Source organism: Mercenaria mercenaria, chromosome 17 (genome assembly GCF_021730395.1).
Source record: "Mercenaria mercenaria strain notata chromosome 17, MADL_Memer_1, whole genome shotgun sequence".
In the NCBI taxonomy this organism is placed as follows: Eukaryota; Metazoa; Mollusca; class Bivalvia; order Venerida; family Veneridae; genus Mercenaria; species Mercenaria mercenaria.
The window spans coordinates 59,770,853-59,791,851 of NC_069377.1; the positions used below are offsets into that span (position 1 = coordinate 59,770,853).

The 20,999-nt window shown below is 35.2% G+C and overlaps 1 protein-coding gene across 1 annotated transcript; it reads right to left on the reverse strand.

The window, feature by feature from the left end:
- Nucleotides 1–2,544: 2,544 nt before the first annotated feature.
- LOC123536545 (uncharacterized) lies at nucleotides 2,545–15,628 on the reverse strand. The gene is made up of 3 exons (XM_045319817.2): nucleotides 15,130–15,628; nucleotides 12,962–13,309; nucleotides 2,545–7,250 (listed from the first exon to the last, which is right to left on the reverse strand). The coding sequence occupies exons 2-3, from the start codon at nucleotides 13,135–13,137 to the stop codon at nucleotides 5,966–5,968; spliced, it is 1,461 nt and encodes a 486-aa protein (XP_045175752.2). The 5' UTR covers nucleotides 13,138–13,309; nucleotides 15,130–15,628; the 3' UTR covers nucleotides 2,545–5,965.
- Nucleotides 15,629–20,999: the final 5,371 nt, after the last annotated feature.

Below are 20,999 nucleotides of genomic sequence, written 5' to 3' on the forward strand. Positions count from 1 at the left end.
GTTAACACTGCCAGAAAAAATAATAAATATTTGTTTAAGGTTGAGGAGTATATCACCAAAACACGGAAATATTTTATAAACGAATAACATCGTTACCAATATTTTACTTAACCATTGCATATTCTGCCGTACTGTCCCGTACTGAAAATATTCTGAAAAAGTTGTCCCCCTTTGAAAATGAATGCCATTTGTAAAGAAATAAAAATAAACAATTGCTGAAAACTGTGTTCCACTTAATTATGTGAAATTTCAACACTCGCATGCGATTGCAAATGAATCAAAACTAACATGTGTAACAGTTCTTTGAAAATGGTGAGTTTTTGAAGGCGTTTGACTGCCCGGAAGTGGGTCCCATTTAGGCAGTCTTTTTTTCGGAATTCAATGTTTATATTAGTATACTGACACTTGTTTTGTTGTTTTTGTAATGATAGCGTGTATATTACTTATATTACTCTACAAAACAAGTGTCAGTATACTGATATAAGCATTGAATTCCGAAAAAAGAACTGTTTAAACAGGCCCCACTTCCAGACAGTCAAGCGCTTTTAAAAACTCCCCATTTTCAAGGAACTGTTACACATGTTTATTTTGATGCATTTGTAATAGCGTGCGAGTGTTGAAATTTCACATAACTAGGTGGAACACAGTTTTCAGCGATTGTTTATTTTTATTTCTTTACAAATAGCATTCATTTTCAAAGGGGGGCAACTTTTTCAGAATATTTTCAGTACGGGACAGTACGTCAGAACATGTAATGGTCAGGTAAAATATTGGTAACGATGTTGTTCGTTTATAAAATATTTCTGTGTTTTGGTGATATACTCCTAAACCTTAAGGTAATCCCTACCTAAAACTGAGATGTTATCCTAAACAGTTTCTTTTTTTAGACCCAAACGTATTGCTGAGCAATATTAAATAGCTTTTCTAGTTTAACACCAGTCTGTTTTAATATGGTTTTAACTTTTATCCAACCGTCGGTAGCCTAGTGGTAGAGCACCCGCTTACAGTGCGGGAGGTCGTGGGTTTGATCCCTGGCCATGTCGTACTAACGACGAAAAAAAATGGTACTAGTAGCTTCCTCGCTTGGGGCTCAGCATCAAGAGGATAGTACTAGGACTGGGTGGGGTATCATGTCCCGTGTCTACGGCGTGATATTCCAGTGAGGCAGCCTATAAAGTTGGGCATTGTGCTCACTGCTATAAGTAGACACCATCATTTATATGGCTGAAAAATTGTTGAAAAAGACGTTAAACCAGAACACACACGCACATAACCCTGATCCTGCTAAATTTCTATAATGAACTTGTCCATCTTTCAATTTGGACAGTACCATTAACTGTTAAAAGGAGTGCTTACCAAAAGATTTGACTGAATGGCAAACACAGCAGATCATGATCAGACTGCACGGATGTGCAGGCTGATCATGATCTACACTGGTCGCAAAGGCAGAATCAATCATGTCCAGCATGATAAGGGTTGATTATAGGCATCAAATCACTTCAAGAGCAAGAATTTACTCAAACTTGCCTCACAGTCTGGTTACAATATACCAAACCCAGAACTGTTTTTAGTAAGCCTGTACAGAATATCCAACTGTTTTCGATATGTGTTAAATGCCATTCTTCAACAATATATCATTCCAGTAATGGCAGTATTAACCAGAAAAGTGTGTCTTGCATTTTCACATCTGAATCTGAGATGGCTGACAAAATTTAATGACTTATTTTGGAAATTCTTGCATACAGTAACTCAAATAAATAATAAAGGCAGAGTGGACTATAGATGAGTGGTTAAGGCTACTGACCAGATAACTTGCCTGTCATCATTATGATTTGAAATCTTGCTAGAAGAATAGAATTCTTTCATGTAAGGAAGCAGCCATCCAGCTGGCTTGAAGCTCTATTGCTCTTCCTAGGTGCCTGCCTCTGATGAAATAATGCCTGGATGGGCACCTAGGGTTTTCCTGCACCAGCAAAAGCTAGAAAGTCACAGTTTGACCGAAACTGAGTCACTGTGTTGTTAAACCCAACAAAGTAAAGGCAGGAGCATAAGATATAAAAATATCTTACAGGCATAGTGTATGACACAAAGTCCACTAAAAATTTTTGTCAGGGCTATGATACTTCTAGGTATGACAATCTGCTAACACGATAATGTTTTAAGTGAAAAAAATATTCTTGCCTAATCTTAATGTTATACATGACAATGTAGTAATTGTTTAACCATTCAAAATCACTGAAGGTATTCCATCCATCATAGACCATGTCTTCAATGCCTCAGAAATGATCATTTCAATTTTCATATTCTTTAGCCCTGATTTTCTTATAAAAATTTAATTATCTGTCCAAATATGGTTATATCGGAGTCTATATAAATTAATGGCATTTGAAGAGTATTCAGTTTAAGTTTTCACAATGGATGAAATATCTTGCGGAATTTTTTGTTGTTGAGATTATGCATATCTGAGTGGTTTGTCCTGAAATTGGTCTGTCTGTTGTAAAGTTCCCATGAAAGAGTTGATAAAAGTACTAAAGAGCATTTTTGAATAATTCAAAAAGATAATTGATTTATTCAATCAATCGAAAACATTACATAAAAATAGTGCATTTACATTTCGAACAAACAAATCAATACATTTTATTTTCAAATTTTCAACAAAAACATTTATATTCTACTTTTCTTTTTTTGAATTAGATTGATTTTACAACAGTCAAAGTAGGTTCTTAAGATTTTGCTGGTCAAACTTATACTTGGACGATTTGTCACCTGTTATGTGACTCCGTGTATTGTCAGGTAGTAATGCAACACGAAGACTGTTTTTGATAAAACAAAGGTTTCTTTCCCTTAACTGAGTAAATTGTAACAAAGAAAATATGGATCTTCAATGTACTTCAAGACAAAAAATAAAAAAACAAAAGATTAAAAGAAACAGGCTTTGAACTTAAAGAAGTGTTTTTAAATGGATTTCAGTTTAGCTTTGGTCTCAAACAGTGCAAAATTCAGGACATAGATAATTAATTGGACAGGTTTCTAAAGATGCCTTAATTTGAACTGTTAATCTTCAAAGTGTTTGTTTCAATTAAATCTGGTGTTACGCTGTATCAAATCACATTCCTAACATCAAAAACATACATATAGAAAATTAGATCCTAATGCTTTGGACAATGTTTGTCCTTGTAAAGAAAACTAACAAAACTAGAGCTATCACTAAAGGTGATGAATGTACCCCCCGCATGCACTGACACAGTACATTGCAATTTGACGAACACAAGATTGCATAATTATGTGGACTTTATGTATATAGACTGTATGTATACAGTATAGTAACAAACAAGAGGGCCATGATGGCCCTATATCGCTCACCTGTTATCATTGCACTTGAGGACAAGAAAGTCTTCAGAAAAAATATCTAAGTCCAAAGGACAGGAACAAAAGAGGAAAGAAATATAACCAATAAGAAAAAAAAATTCTTACAAGGTACAGATATGTCAAAATACACCTAAAAATTGGAGGTACCATCCATGTTGTACCACAGAAAAGTGGTCTCAGTTTTTCCCTACAGCCAATAATAAAAAAGTTACTAAAAAAAGTTATTTATAGTAACGTAAAAGGGAAGTAATTAAAAAAAAATGATTGTAAGTGAACAAAAGAAGGATCTGCCAAATAAATCTGTTGACATAAATGAAATTTCAGATCAGTATCTTCATTAGTTATGGAGATATACCATTTTAATTTGAAATAAAGGGAGGTAACTTGACATAAAATCAGTCCATAGTTATCTACTCTGATTGGCTCAGTCCAACCAATGACAAAAATGAAATTTCAAATAAGTCCTATAAGTATATATAACTTACTGATATAAATCCATTTTGATTACAATCAGGGGAGGTAATCAGATATAAAATAACTCTGGAACCTACGATTGGATCTGATTTGTCATGGAATCTAAGATTTATTGTTGTTGAAGATATTTTGGAAGTTTGTATCAAATAAAATCATAAATGAAGTCTCTATATGGCTGCAAAAGCCAAATTAGCCAATTTTGGACCTTTAAGGGGCCATAACTCTGGAACCCAAGATGGAATCTGGCCAGTTCAAGAAAGGAACTAAGATATTGTGGTGATACAAGTTTTGTGCAAGTTTGGTTAAAATCAAATCATAAATGAAGCTGCTACTGTGCAGACAAGGTAAAAATAGCTAATTTTGGCCCTTTCAGGGGCCATAACTCTGGAATCCATTATGGGATCTGGCCGGTTCAAGAAAGGAACCAAGATGTTATGGTGATACAAGTAGTGTGCAATAACTCTGGAACCCATAATGGAATCTGACCTGGTCAAGAAAGGAACCAAGACCTTATGGTGATACAAGTTTTGTGCAAGTTTGGTTAAAATAAAATCATAAATGAAGCTGCTGTTGTGCAGACAAGGTCAATATAGCTAATTCTGGCCCTTTCAGGGGTCATAACTCTGGAACCCATAATGGAATCTGACCAGTTCAAGAAAGGAACCAAGACCTTATGGTGATACAAGTTGTGTGCAAGTTTGGTAAAAATCAAATCATAAATAAAGCTGCTATTGTGCAGACAAGATCAAAATAGCTAATTTTGGCCCTTTCAGGGGCCATAACTCTGGAATCTATAAAGGGATCTTGCCAGTTCAAGAAAGGAACCGAGATCTTATGGTGACACGAGTTGTGTGCAAGTTTAGTTAAAATAAAATCATAAATGAAACCACTATCGTGCAGACAAGAAATTGTTGACGGACGGACGGACGAAGGGTGATCACAAAAGCTCACCTTGTCACTATGTGACAGGTGAGCTAAAAACAAAGTGCCATAACTATGCAGAATATTTATCTAAAAGAACGTAACATGCACCATGCACAATTAGGGTTGGCACCGATCACTTGTGTGAAGTTTCATTAAGTTGTGTGCAAGGGTTTGAAAGATTAGGCGCGCACAAGATTGCATATGCAGACTGTATGTACATAGTATGTTAACAAGAAACAAAGTCCCAAAACTCTGCAATTTTTGTTGTTGAAAGAACGTGACATGCCCGATGCACAACTAATGTTGTTACTGATCACTTGTGTGAAGTTTCATTAAACTGTGTCAAGGGGATGAGGAGAGACGGTGCCCACAAAATTGTGTCTATGTATATAGTATAGTGACAAAAAAAGTCCCGTAACTCTTCCAAAAAAAATTCTGAAAGAACCAAACATGCCCCATGCACAACTACTGTTGTTACAGATCACTTGTGTTAAGTTTCATTAAATTGTGTCAAGGGGATCAAGAGAGATGGCGCGCACAAGATTGTGTCTATGTATATAGTATAGTAACAAAAAACAAAGTCCCGTAACTCTGCAATTTTTTTTTCTGAAAGAAACTAACATGCCCCATGCACAACTACTATTGTTACTAATCACTTGTGTGAAGTTTCATTAAACTGTGTCAAGGGGATGAGGAGAGATGGTGTGCACAAGATTGTGTCTATGTATATAGTATAGTAAAAAAAAAAAACAAAGTCCCAAAACTCTGCAAAAAAAAATTCTGAAAGAACCAAACATGCCCCATGCAAAACTACTGTTGTTACTGATCACTTGTGTGAAGTTTTATTAAATTGTGTCAAGGGGATGAGGAGAGATGGTGCGCACAAAACTGTGTCTACGGACAGACGGACGGACAGACAGACAACCTGAAACCAGTATACCCCCCCTTACAACTTTGTTGTCGGGGGTACAAAAACAACATTTTAATTCTAACAGTCACTTGAACAATTACTTGGTAGACACATTTATATCTATCAATATCTAAAACCATTAAGGCAGATTCCAATACACCAAAAAATATGCTCTGTGACAAAACAAATAGTCAGACAGTCAATACCAGTCAGTTTTTCCTTTCATTCTTTTTTAGTCCACAACAGTAATACAACTTGAGGAATTGTTTGTTATCAACAGACAGTTCTTTATGTAGTCATACAACAGTGCCACTGGGCCTTTCTCAGACATTCTATTTGCTGAAACCGTTTCCCCCCAAGACATTTTCCATCTTTGTTGAACACGACAACATTGTTTGACTGTGAACCAGACAGGAATACAGTACCTCGACTGGTTACACACACTCCCCGTGTAAATCTCAGCCTGTGATCCTGAAGTTCATATTTCTGGGAACCATCCTTGTCTAGACAAAGAGCTCCATCACAGCCATTAGTAACAAAAATTGAATCCTGGCCCGCAGCAAGGTGAACAGGTGACAGCTGAATAATGCCATTGAGACCCTGCACATGAGTAATGTTTCTTTTCAGAAGGCCAGACATACTGTAAACTCTAACACCATGTCTGTATGACATCCACAAGTCTCCTGCAAAATAGGCCAATCCCCAAAAACCTCCATTTTCTATTGATATCTTCTTTCTTATATGTACATGCTTTTGATAAATAGCATCACAAACAGCTAACACTAATACCTCGCTATTCATAAATTTCACTGCCACTTTGTCTTTACCTGTACAACAGATACCCGTTGGAACCCTACCAAAGTTACATAAAAGTTTTGCCTTGTTGTATTGATCTAGTTTCTTCAAGCTACAGCTCCTTTGGTCAATTAATATGATAGTACCATCATGTAGTTGACATAAATCAGGTATTAAACATTTTAATTCATCACAGTCTTTCTTCACATCAACTGTTTTGATTACCAGCGTCTTCTGTCTCCCATCTATATCTATCTGACCAAATGATTGTTTTGCCATTACTGTATCACTTATGCCTTCATCTTCAGTAAATGTAATATCTTTCAGACTCTTTGAATCACTTTCCTTGCACAATGTTTTCGCATCATCAGCAGCTTTTTGTCCAAGTTTAACTTGAACAAATCTTTGACCTTTATTCATATGTAATGCCATAGTCACTTTCTTTTTTCTCTCTTCCAGTTTTCCAGTCATCTTGTTCACACTGGTCTTATCTTCTTCAAGCTCAGTTTTAACCTCACTGTACTTTTCCTTCAATGCATCAGTTGATGCTCTTTCCAATTTTTCTACGTGATCTATTATTTTCCTTTTCATATCTTTAATCCTACCAAGTATACTGGTTTTCTGCTCTTCAGTTTCTGCAAGAATCTTTTCCTTTTTCTTAGTCACATCAACAAGCCGCTCAAAGATATCATTTATTTCAGACTGTAAACCTTGTAGCTCATCCATGCTGTAACTACCTTTAGTTGCATGATCTATATCTGTTACTCCACTACAAGACCTGAAAAAAATAGTTTTTATCAATAAAATAATCCCATGCCGTCAGTGTAAACAAGAGCTGTCACAAGAGACAGCACGCTCGACTATTTCGATGCTGGATAGTGAAACTGGGCATATTTGATGAAGCTGGAGGTGTCACTGGAGTGTTTAATGACTCCAATGTGGATGAAGATATTGGATAATAGCTTGAGTCTGTGTCAAAAGTGTTAAGTAATAAGAGAGATAAGGATCAAGTGTATCAAAACATTAAGTAAGTATAATTCTAAGTAAAAGGGGGCATAATTCATGAAACATTGGTGCCAGAGTTATGGACCTTGTGTCATATGATGTGGGTGATAAGGTGGAACAACTATTTTAAGTTTGAATCAAATCCATTCAGTAACAACTGAGATATAGTAAAAGTGCATCAAAACTTTAACCTGAAATTATAAGTACAAGAGCCATGTCAGACATGGCTAATCCCCCCACCGGGCATATCATAATTGAAGGATGTGGTCCGCATCAGGGGTTTTAAGATGTGGAAGAAAGAATAAGTCAGTAGTGAGGTGGTTTACTGCTAAATTTTATTAAGTTTCATGAAGAGTATAGCTATGATGTTTTTCTATATGGCTACTGTAAAAAGAAGGAATGGAAAGCTAACAGGGAACAAGAGTGCCAGAATGTCACAATATATGCCCGTCAAAGCAAATTTCTTTACTCTAGCAGCTGTATTTGTTAATTTTGTGGTTGTTTAGTAATCATTGTAAGTCTTTTGTTTTTTAAAGTCCACAAAAAAACTCCTTACTAGGTAGAGATACCTTATGTATAATAAAATTAATAAAATACACCTAAAACTGGAGAGTAACATCTATGCTGTACCACAGAAAAGTGGTCTTGTTTTTTCCCTAGGGTCAATTATAAAAATGTTACAATATAAGTTATTTATAGTAACAACTAAGGGAAGTTAACCTTTAAAAAAAAAAAAAAAAAAAAAAAAAAAAATTGCAAGTCCACACAAAAATCTTTATCAGGAAGAGACTGGTCAAAATACACCTCAAAATTGGATTTAGCATGTTTGTTGTACTACAGAAAAGTGGTCTCGCTTTTTCCCTACGACTAGTAATGAAAAAGTTACAATAAAAGCTATTTAAAGTAACAACAAAGGGAAGTAATTCTAAAGAAGGGAACTGCGCATGACACTTCGTCTCATGATGGTGTATAAATGTGCCAAGTTACATCAAAATCCCTCCATGCATGAAGAAGAAATGCTTCGGACAAAGTCATTCTTGTATCTGACCTTTGGCCTCTAAGTGTGACCTTGACCTTAGGCCTAGTGACCTGGATCTTGCGCATGACACTCCATCTTGTGGTGGTGAACATTTGTGCCAAGTTATATCAAAATCCCTCAATGCATGAAGAAGAAATGCTCCGGACAAGGTTTTTATTCTTGTATCCTTTGACCTCTAAGTGTGACCTTGACCTTAGACCTAGGGACCTGATTCTTGCGTACGACACTCCGCCTCGTGGTGGTAAACATTTGTGCCAAGATATATCAAAATCCCTCCATGCATGAAGAAGATATGCTCCGGACAAATTTTTTTAAGAAAATATGATAAAGGGGAATAACTCAAAAAATAGGCAAGGTAGAGTTATTGTTCTTGCACACTGCACTTCCTCCCAATGTGTTCTATCAGTGTATGAAGTTTGAAGAAAATCCCTCCAGTACTTTTGGGGTTATGCTCCGGACAAAATGTTTTAAGAAAATATGATAAAGGGGAATAACTCAAAAAATAGGCAAGGTAGAGTTATTGTTCTTGCACACTGCACTTCCTCCCAATGTGTTCCATCAGTGTATGAAGTTTGAAGAAAATCCCTCCAGTACTTTTGGAGTTATGCTCCCCACAAAATTTTTTAAGAAAATAAGATAAAGGGGAATAACTCAAAACAAGAGCACCGCCTTGCGGGTGCTGACGCTCATCTGATTTTTTTTGTGTAATAGAAATATTGTCCTACCCACGATTTTCTAAGTATAAAATGGGCCATCATTCTTGCAAAAAGCAGGATAGAGTTATGTTTCTTGATGTACAGTGTCCACTTATGATGGTGAAAAACTGTTGCAAGTTTTAAAGCAATAGCTTTGATAGTTTATGAGAAAAGTCAACTTAAACATAATACTCAACCAAGAAAATGATTTTCTAAGTCCAAAAGGGGCAATAATTATTGTAAAAAGCAGGATGGAGTTATGTTGCTTGCTATACAGGGTCAGCTTATGATGGTGAACAAGTGTTGCAAGTTTCAAAGCAATAGCTTTGATAGTTTAAGAGAAAAAGTTGACCTAAACATAAAACTTAACCAAGAAATCTGATATTTTCTAAGTCCAAAAGGGGCCATAAATCTTGCAAAAAGCAGGATGGAGTTATGTTTCTTGCTGTACAGGGTCAGCTTATGATGGTGAACAAGTGTTGCAAGTTTTAAAGCAATAGCTTTGATAGTTTAGGATAAAAGCTGACCTAAACATAAAACTTAACCAAGTAAACTGATTTTCTAAGTCCAAAAGGGGCAATAATTCTTGCAAAAAGCAAGATGGAGTTATGTTTCTTGATGTACAGGGTCTGCTTATGATAGTGAACAAGTATTCCAAGTTTCAAAGCAATAGCTTTGATAGTTTAGGAGAAAAGTTGACCTAAACATAAAACTTAACCAAGAAATCTGATTTTCTAAGTACAAAAGGGGCCATAAATCTTGCAAAAAGCAAGATGGAGTTATGTTTCTTGCTATACAGGGTCAGCTTATGATGGTGAACAAGTATTCCAAGTTTCAAAGCAATAGCTTTGATAGTTTGGAAGAAAAGCTGACCTAAACATAAAACTTAACCAGGCAACGCCGACGCAGACGCCGACGCCGACGCCGACAATCGCTCAAGTGATGACAATAACTCATCATTTTTTTTCAAAAAATCAGATGAGCTAAAAGTAGGCAAGGTAGAGTTATTGTTCTCGCACATTGCACTTCCTCCAAATGTGTTCTATCAGTGTATGAAGTTTGAAGAAAATCCCTCAAGTACTTTTGGAGTTATGCTCCGGACAAAGATCGTTGCGGACGCACGGACGGACGGACGGATGCACGGACGGAGAGCATTTCTAATATCCCCTTCACCTTTGGTGGGGGGATAAAAAAAGGGGGGGGGGGGATAATTCATGAAATACTGGTGCAAGAGATATGGCCCTTGTGTCATATGATATGAGTGATGATGTTGAACAACTATATTAAGCTTGAATCAAATCCATTTAGTAATAACTGAGATAGAGTGAAAGTGCATCAAAACTTTAACCCGAAATTCTAAGTAAAAGGGGGATAAATCATTAAATATTCGTACCAGAGTTATGGACCTTGTGTCATATGATGTGGGAGATGATGTGGAACAACTACTTTCAGTTTGAATCAAATCCATTTTGTAATACCTGAGATAAAGTGAAAGTGCACCAAAACTTTAACCTGAAATTATAAGTAAAAAGGGGGGATAATTCATGAAATACTGGTGCAAGAGTTATGGCCTTTGTGTTATATGATGTGAGTGATGATGTTGAACAACTATTTTAAGTTTGAATCAAATCCATTTAGTAGTAACTGAGATAAAGTGAAACTCACTGTGAAAGTGCACCAAAAGTTTAACCTGAAATTCTAAGTTAAAAGGGGGGATAATTTATAAAATAATGGTGCCAGAGTTATGAACCTTGTGCCATATGATGTGGGTGATGATGAGAAACGACTATTTTAAGTTTTAAGTAAATCCATTAAGTAATAAATCAAAGGCCTGAATGGCCTGAGTCGGCTAATGATTGATGTACTGACAGTATAGTCTACCAGTTTCAGTTTGTTTTTAGTTTTTTTCTTAAAATTTCATAACACAGCTCGATATTTACCCAAAATATTATATCCGGATACGATAACACTTTTCTCCAGTTTGAACAATATATTTTACAAATTGTGATGATACGAAGACATTTAGCAGCAATTAGCAGTATCTGACATTGAAGTTTACGGTTAAATTACCTCTTAATCTTTTCATAAAAAAGTTGTTTCGTTTCGCCAAACATTGACGATCTACTTTCGATTTCAAAAACTACAAGAAAATACAATTTAATGTTTCACCGATTTGTTTATTTCTCGAAAAATAAGAATTATAATCATTTTTTTTATCAGTAGTAACTAAACAAACCAGTAAGAGCTTCTTCTTCCGATAATTTATCCATTTACTGACTGCAAAATTCAACCCAGGCAAAGTTTATAGAAATCATACGATGCGTGTTTACGTTCAATGTGGGAGAATTAAGGCTGATCGGCTATGTTACCTAACGCATCCAGACGATTCAGATTTTGTTTTTAAAAAAGCATTGTGTGCGTTTCTGTAATTTTATATACGTTTTTATACGCTTAGAAATTATTAGACATGCGTATTTGCATTATTTCTATACGTAATTTATGCTAATACGCATCTTATCTGGAGCCCTGCTGGAACTATTTTTTGTCTTTCGCTGGATGTTACCCAAGCTTTGTAAGCCTGCGCAATTATTAAAATGCACATTTATGCTTAATGAGTTACATTCGAGAATTGCACAATTACAAGTCATAAATATGACAGATTACATCGTATATTGGTCATAGCAAAGGGAATTGACACAACTTAACTTCATTCATGCAGTGAACTGTTTGAAGTTTGAGAAATCTAATGGAACTACATCCCTTCACTGTGTTATTTGGTCCATTTAGAGAATCATTGGATAGCAAGGACTCGTCAAAAGGCTTTCAGCCTTTAGCCAACTCAAAAAGATAAAGTGCATCAAAACTTCAACCAAAGTGTGGACGCAGAAGGACGCCGATGCCAACGCCAGATCGAGTAGGATAGCTCTTCATACTTCGTATAGTCGAGCTAAATGTCTACAGCAATACATAATTATTATGCTAATACAGTAAGTCATATAGGGATAAGCAAAATGTTTATCCTTGGGTTTAAGTGATCCAAACACTGAAAACAAGGAAAATTGCTGCGGGACAAAATAATTCCTAGAGTCCACCCTGGTGCTAGAACCAATTATGCTTAAGCAAGCGCTGTTTCACTTGCCACTTTCATATGTTTGAATAGCATAATTACACTGTCATATATATATTTACTCATCATCCACTATTCTAGGATTCTTACTGGCAGAAAACAATTTTCTCAGTAAAAAGAGCATAATTATTATACTTTTATTGGACAAATGATTTAAACTTGAAATCTCAAAACACTACAAGAGCAAGGTTACATCTGTACTTATAAACATAGATATTAATTTTCACCATTTATCAACGTAGATTCAACCTAAATTTTACATTAAGCCAATGCCTTGACCATTTTTCAATGTGTTCATTGATTCAACGTTGAATCAACCTCAATTCAACATATAGCCATGTCCATAACTTTTTAACAACATTGAAACAAACTATGTTTAATCCTTAAACAAAGTCCTTGACCATCGGTGTAAAGCTGTGTCTGGGTAAAAACATAATTCTCCTATAAAAATATTTCATATCAATGAATGTTGATTTTAAGTTGATTTCAGGTTGTTTCAACTGTCAAAATCAAATATAAATCCAACTATAATTCAACACTGAAATCCGATGTTATTTCAACATTGCTACAAGCCTGCTGGGTTGGAGGTAAAGTTATATTTACAAAATGAAATAATACCATACCTATGTTCTGTTGCTATACATCTTGTGCAATAAACCATGTTGTGTGTCCTACAAAACATCTCAATATTTCTGTCTGGATGATACCAGCATTTCTCCTCAACTGTTGTACTTGCTGCCACAGGGTTTTGTTTTGCCCGCCTTGCTCCTATCAGAATGTGGCCTCTGGTAGCCTTCATTCATTGATGACAGAGCAGAGATATTCTTGACAACTGGGACAATACTTGACAGCTTCTTCTTGCGCCCCATCCTCGCCACAGGGTGAACACATTATATCAACAACAGCATCTGAACCAGTCTGAACAGACTTCCGGCCATTTCGTCCTGCCATTTTATAGGATCTAATTACTCCTGAATGAGAAAAAGAATACAGAGGTGGTGACTTTAAAGAGGCTTTCTAAAGGATACATTAATCCTGGTATTTGTTTTACCTTGGATTGTAATATGAAAAATTTGTTATAATTATTAATATAATTATTTCAGAACTCATTATTTCCTGCACTGAAACTTAGAGTCCAAATACTGCACACTGGATTGGACTTACCCCCAAGTAAAAGAAGACAAAATTTCTAAAGCAAAACAAGCAAGTGTTTACCAAGTTTGAATTTAAAATTCCCAACTTGTTGTCAATTTTCAGGTACCTGTTGTTTTACAACAGTTTTATTAAGCATTATCTACTATTTAACAATTATCACGCCATCTTGAAATATACTGTTAAATAAAAAATTTCTACAGGGATATATTCCCCGATATATTCCACTGGTATTGGTGGCATCTTCCCCCCATACTTTCATATGATGCAGCTCAAATAATTCACAGTTTATTTTATCATGATGTTCAGTTTTCGTTATATGCTGTTTCCGCAGATGTCTGTTTTAGCATTGGTTCATTTTATGCAAATTAACTACAATACCTAATGTGGAAAAAATTATTTAACTTCAGAGTAACAAAATACTATTTTAGAAAACACTGAGAGATTTTAAGACCAGATCAAAACTGTCTGATACATATTTTCTAAATAACTGAAGCATAAAACAAGATTATTGATCAGAAATGGTAACGTAACAAGTGTCAAGTATGTTACATACAGATTCCTCCATCAAATAGGTGTTTAAGCTATATTTCCAAAACAATATAGCTCTCATAATTGTTATTTTATTGATAACAATTAAATAATCACTTTATTCAGTTTTAGTGGTATCTTGTTACCTGAGACGTTGGTTGTGACAGTGGTTCATTTCATGCAAATTAGCTAAACATACCTATTTTGGAGTAAAAAATGTACCATCAGAGTTACAAAATGATATTTTAGAAAACACTGAGAGACTTTAAGACTAGATTAAAACTGTTTGGTACATTTAAATTGAATTAAAACTTAGACAATGTTATTTTCTCACAAAATTTTGTCGTTTTGTAACATTCTCATTAATATTCATAAATATGCTAATTAGTTAATTAACATAAAATACTTTTTAAATCCACAATACCCAGTTTCGAACTTGGCCTAGGAATCATCAAGATAAACATTCTGACCAAGTGTCATGAGGATAGGGTCATAAATATGGCCTCTAGTGTGTTAAAAAGCTTTTCCTTTGATTTGACAGGGTGACCTAGTTTTTGATCCCACATGACCCAGATTCAAAACTGACATAGAGGTCATCAAGACAAACATTCTGACCATTTCTCATGAGTTTCAAACTTAAACTGTGGACTCTAGTGTCAGCAAGATTTTCCTTTGATCTGGCCTACTGACCTTAGGCTAGTTTTTGAGCCCACATAACCCAGTTTCAAACATGGCCTAGAGATCATCTAGACAAATATTTTAACCAAGTTTCATAAACATTGGTCACAATTGTGGCCTCTAGAGTGTTAACAAGGCAAATGTTTATGCATGACGCCAGACAATGACAGGTCACAACAGCTCACCTTTGCTCAGGTGAGCTAAAAAACTACGAAATATCAACAGTATCAGCAACATGCTACATAATTATGATATTAATTTACTCGTTCAAGCTTAAGTAAATGTTATATAAATATGACATTGCTTGGAATGAGAGTCTCCGAGTAAATATTTCAGCATGAGATGGATATTGTCAAGAGCCTGACAGTATTTCTCCAAATGTTGACTGTCCAACCAAAAGCAATGACATACTTGCTTTTAAATACTTTACCTAAAATGGAGAGGATCAAGCAGTTCTCAGATTTTGCTCTCTGTATATCCTTTGAAGTTTCTCCTTGACTATTATGAACAACACAGTTCTGCTTAAGCAGGTGCTGGGGAGGGGAGGGGCATGAGGGGTGTTGCACATTTCATTACTTGTCATGAACAGACTTAATCAAACCGAGTCTGATACTATCTTTTTGATTGGTTGCGTTCTATTTGTTTATCTATATGTTTGGGATGCTCTGTGCCTCTGTGAAATCTACCGTTATATTTTATTTTTCCGAAGGATCTTCTTACAGATTTTATTAACTATTAACAGCAGTCTCCGGGTGTTGTGTGGCGGCCATAAAAATACTGCACGTACTTGGACTCCAGTGTTGTTATATTAACTGGTGCTATGGGATATGGAGTTCATTCCATGTTTATGGATAATAGAGTTCCACCTAAGCCGGTGCTAAGGGGCATGAGAGGTGTTGCACATTTTATGACCTCTCATGAACAGACTCAGTCAAACCGAGTCTTCTATCAAAACAATCTTCAAACAAAAGTTATACTTTGAAGAACATGAATAAATTTCCTACCATGATAAGATATGAAATTTAAACATAGCCTAACATATGACTAATGAAAACTGTTAAATTATCATGTAGTTGACAATAATGATAGATATCCTGTAATTACAAACACTAAGGAAAATAAGAAGTTTTAGGTGTTGCCATATGATAGGCTATATTTGAGATTTACAGCAAAAGTTGCTTCAATATTATCCCATATTATTCATAAATTTATCTTGGTTTAGAGATTATTTTGGTCATGTGACTCCCCACAGTGTTCTATGCTTCCAAAGGATCTTCTTATAGATTTCATTCACTGTATTTTTTCGTTTTACTGAAATCACATTATGGCATGTCTATACTTGAAAATATGTCAGTATCTTAATCATGAAATAATTGCTGTATAAGGTTTGTTATTTAAAAAAACGTCATACACCACCACAACAGTTTTGGTGTCTCACTTTCGAAAGATTTTATGACGAGTTTGATTGAAAATATTCTTCTTGTATCACGCAAGGCTGGCATACTTCTTTTGATTTTTACTCAACATTTTCAATGTTGGTAATAAAATGCAATTTACAGGTATCTTAAAAGGGTCACTGTATGTGTCCTGCAGCCATTGGCAGTTTCTCAGTTTTCCTGTGTCTGAAAAATCAGTTAAAACCTACATTCATAAATAGTCATTTTCCAGCAAAAACTAAACAATAATTTCAGACAGGGAGCTTACACAGCTACCGTGTCAAAATCATGAAACATCAGTTAATGTATATCAAACAGCACAAGATAGCTAAAACCTTGAAAATCATCCTAGTATTGTTGCAACTGAAGCAAATGTCAACACACATCACAAATTACTGCAGCCTTTCTTGCTTTTCAAAGACCACACATTAATTCTATCGCTAAGATGGGTATATCATGGCATATATAAACAGCTAATATATTTCATTATTCTGTGGATTTAAAGACTTTGCAAACTTACACATGTTTAGGTTGATATTTTGCATTTTTCAACACCTTGTCGACTGTTTGGCTTGATAAAAATCAGAAAGAGTCTGTTGCTTGATATAATAAAGATCTAGTCAGGGGACGCTGATTTGATAAAAACAGTTTGAGCAGATTAATCACCGTGCAGCCGATATGTTCAATTATTTGTTATATATTTTTACATGCTCAAAATGAACCATGACTTGAAATAAATGTAATCTAAATCATTACCAAAGAGTATTAACCCCTGGCAAGATTTTATGCATGATACAATAATAAGCTAAATGCAGAAATTCCCAAGGTTTTAAAGAAAGCGTATTCCCAGGGCACTAGACAACTTTTGGGGACAGGTACCCATACCCCCTTGGGAATGGAATTTTTCGTCGTTTTAAGAAAAAAAGGGGAAGTTCTTAGCCATATTAAATGTTACTACTTTTCACACTTATTAATGCTGTTTTCAATCATTTCTAACTAATGTAACTATATTGCAGCAGTAACCTTCCTTTGAGGCACTTTAATATAACCTGAAAGAGAGTTCATATCTAGTTGTGTCAAACAACCTAATATCAGCGGAATTTTCTTCTGAGAAAGGGGAAAAAAACATTATTTTATGAGGGGAATGTGGCCAATATTCGGCCCCAAAAACGGCCAAACGAGTGCCCTGATTCCTTTTGTAAAACTATATTATGCAAAGTAAAACAGGTCTAACTATTTTCATTCATCTTTTTCAGTAGCAACTAGATTATGATCGGAAATACCCCAGGTTTTGAAATATCTTGGCTTGTCGCGGTAGCTGCAAGTATCAGAAATTAAAAAGCATCCACTAAGCGACATTAAGCATCATAGTATGCTTGCAGTCAATCTGCAGTTCATCTACATCTACATCTATGCGGTACGTTGTCTCAGTCACTCTTGACTATTATGCGATGGGTTGTTACATGGTCAGAAAAAAGAGAAAAATAATAGGATAGGTAAAAGAAGCATGACAGATCAAAGAAAGAATACTAGTAAAAGATCTTCCCAGCTGTGTTTTCGTCTTTCTCCCCCAGGCCTCTCTGGTTATGGTAGCCACGCCGGCACAGCCCCGGGGATCATCAATGGTTTACTTACAGCTGGGATCCTACACCTTAAATAGAGAGATCAGACAGCCCCCGCTTAAAGGATACTAAGTCGGAGGCCTCTGCGATGGATGCAGGCAGGTTGTTCCATGGTGTTATCAACCTTGGAAGGAAGGAGTTCTGGTAGTAGGCAGTGGATGTTGAAATTTGACTGTACTTTAGAGAGTGAGAGGATCTGGTATTTGTTCTGGCTGGGGTCAAGAACTGGTCTGTGGGGATGTCTACGAGATCGTTGACAATCTTGAAGAACATGGTCAGTTGTGCCTTGGTTCTTCTGGCCTCCAGCGTTTCCCAATCCAGTTGGCCAAGCATGGATGTGATCCTGCTGGTGTTGTGGTAGCGGTTGGTGGCGTACCTCGCAGCTCTTCTCTGTACCATCTCTAGTTTGTGTGTTAGATTCTTAGTGTGTGGGTTCCATACAGTTCAGCAGTATTCTAGGTGTGGTCGGACTAATGAGTTGTAAGCGTTGCTCTTGACAGATTGGTTTGAGATTCTAAGGTTACGGCGGAGAAATCCCGATGTACTGTTGGCCTTTTTAGTGATCTTATCTATGTGAATGTTCCATGAGAGGTTTTCAGTGAGGTGGACGCCCAAATACTTGGTGACTGTATCGACTTCGAGTGTATGCATGGCCTTTCAATGTGTAGTTCCAATGTGACCTCCCAGTTATGATCAGAAATTGATTGTTGGGAGTATCCCTGTACTGGTACTGATGATAAACCCGGACAGATGATAAAGTCGACCACCTTGGAAACATTCGATTGCAATCGGTTATTTATAAAATTGAACACACCATCTAATAGTTTCCACTTACAACACCAACTGGTGTAAACAAAAACAAAATTGGTAAATATTCTGTATAAATAAATGATTTACATAAATTTGTATAAAAAATATTTATCCAAAATTACTGGGGAAGAGGGTGTTTTTTGCGCATGCTCACTGTCGAAACATGAAGGCCTGACATTTGTTAACTTTTGCATTACTTGATCAGGAATGACTGTTGCAGCTTTTTGGGGAAAGTTTCAATATACTATTAATACCAAGAAAATTTTGTAAATGACAAAGTGTTCGAATTTATCATCAGTCAACGTTCATACAGACCCCTTTTTACATACCCCTTTCAGGCCCTCACTTTATGTGAGTTTGCTTACTAAATATAAATTTGAATTATATAAAGTTTTCAGCAAAGGTTAAGCTTTATTGTGATACCGACCACTGATTTCAGTTTGCAGAAATAAAAAAGTTACAAGTAAAAAACCTCATTTTCTGTTCGGGTTTATCATCAGTACCAGTAGATATAGTTAAAGATGAAGGGATTTCTCTTCCTATGCACATGTAGAACAATGCAGTGTTCGGAAACTACTGGGAAACCAGTACTGTTATAGTGCGATGTCCAAAGGAGTACAGTCAACTCGCCAATAGAGAACCACTGCCAATAGCGGGTCACTTGAAAATAAAATGTGAATCTCTCTTAAACATATCAGAGTATACAATGTTTAAGTATCCAGTTATATAAACTTATCATTTAGCAATTATTAGACAAAAGAAGACGGATCTAATCTAATGAGTTTGAGTTCCATGAGTAGATAACTCTTGCAACCATGTTTCATGACTTGGATTTTAGCACTCTTGAATTCTTCAAAGTAGAATATTTTTGAGCATACCTCACAATTTCTTATATAAAACCACACAAATCTGGTATCATTTTGAAGAGAGAAACGCACACTTTCATAGGAATAATATGATTATGAATTTTAGATTGATTTCGATGAAAAAAAGTGCTATCAAACAGAGGCAGTCATTCAGCCAATAGAGAATCACCCATTTCAGGGATAATCAAAAGGTTGTTTATTTTGCTTAAAAATACAAATCAAAGGTTGATTTGATGTTGTACTGGTTTGAACTGGCAAATCTAGATAATTAAATAAGGTTCCATGAATCAATATTTTGATTTTAGTTTTAGATATAGGTGGTGATAATCATGCATAGAAATACAACTGTGAAAACTAGTGCCACATTCTTTGACTTAATATCTCCTGTTTGAAATGTAAACATACTGTCTCTCATTATATTCTGTCTTGAAATGTTTATTTCTAATACCACAGTCATGTTTTGTCAGAAAAAGACAAATTTCAAATGGATAAAAAAAAAGATAAACTAGGTGACCCCCTATTGGTAAATCAGACAGGTATAAATATTTCATCATAACTTCAGACATAAAAGAATGATTCAAATAAATCAAACATTGATATGAATGTGAACAATAGTTTTAAGTGTTAGTAAGTTTAGATATCATGAAAGTCTAAACATTCTTCACTATAATATGCTAAAAGTTTAGATAGTGACCCGCTATTGGCGAGTTATCTGTACTTTTTGGCCTTTTCATGGTACGCCGAGGATACGAAATTCTGTAAATTTATTGACTGAAAAATCTTTAAATTTATGGACTGCCCGTATATTTACAGAATGTCTGTAAAAACTACGAAATCCTAGACAAATTTACCAATTTTACCTTACCTTTTCCCTCTTTCCGGCAAATGGCGTACCTAACAAAAAGGGAGATAAGTTTAAGACATATTGATTCAGTATTAAAAAATAAAAAAATAAAAAGCACACACACTTATTCTCAAATCAATTGGATTTTGTTTTTTTTTTTTTTACTGAAAAAAAAACAAGACAGATTTTAAGTTATAATAACAGCTAAATTGTATTGCTTAAGTTTAAGTCCTAAAATATTTTGAACATCAAGTCACGCCAAAACCTCTTAAATTTGTAAGAGCTTTTTACATTTATGAATGACATTACAATGGGACATGATAATCGTAAGACACTCGATTACAAATGCAATGTAAAATGTAATGAACATTAAAGAACAATCACAAACATGTCATTGAGATTTCTGTTGATTTGTGTTTTAGATAAATGCAAGATAATAATAATGATTCAACGCTTGTTGTATAAGGCTAAGGGACTTGAAGGTTAAATGTCAAAAATAGATGTAATTTCCGAGACTATCGCAGTCTAGTCACAATAATGTCATATTAAGTAAAACACAGTTTCCATTGAAGTGTCACGTGAAAATAATTGCAAATTATCAGATATAATCAGCTACATATGAACAGAAGCAGATTTTAAGAAGTCCTATCATTGATGGAAATTCTGGACTACAATTTGTATTGAGCATTACAACAAAAAGTAATTTTAAAAAATCATCACAA

Coding starts and splice junctions, on each gene's coding strand:
- LOC123536545 (XM_045319817.2), bottom strand. CDS start 13,137: ATGAAGGCTACCAGAGGCCACATTCTGATAGGAGCAAGGCGGGCAAAA. Junction 7,251..12,961: donor TGTATAGCAACAGAACATAG/GTATGGTATTAT, acceptor TATTTTTTTCAG/GTCTTGTAGTGGAGTAACAG.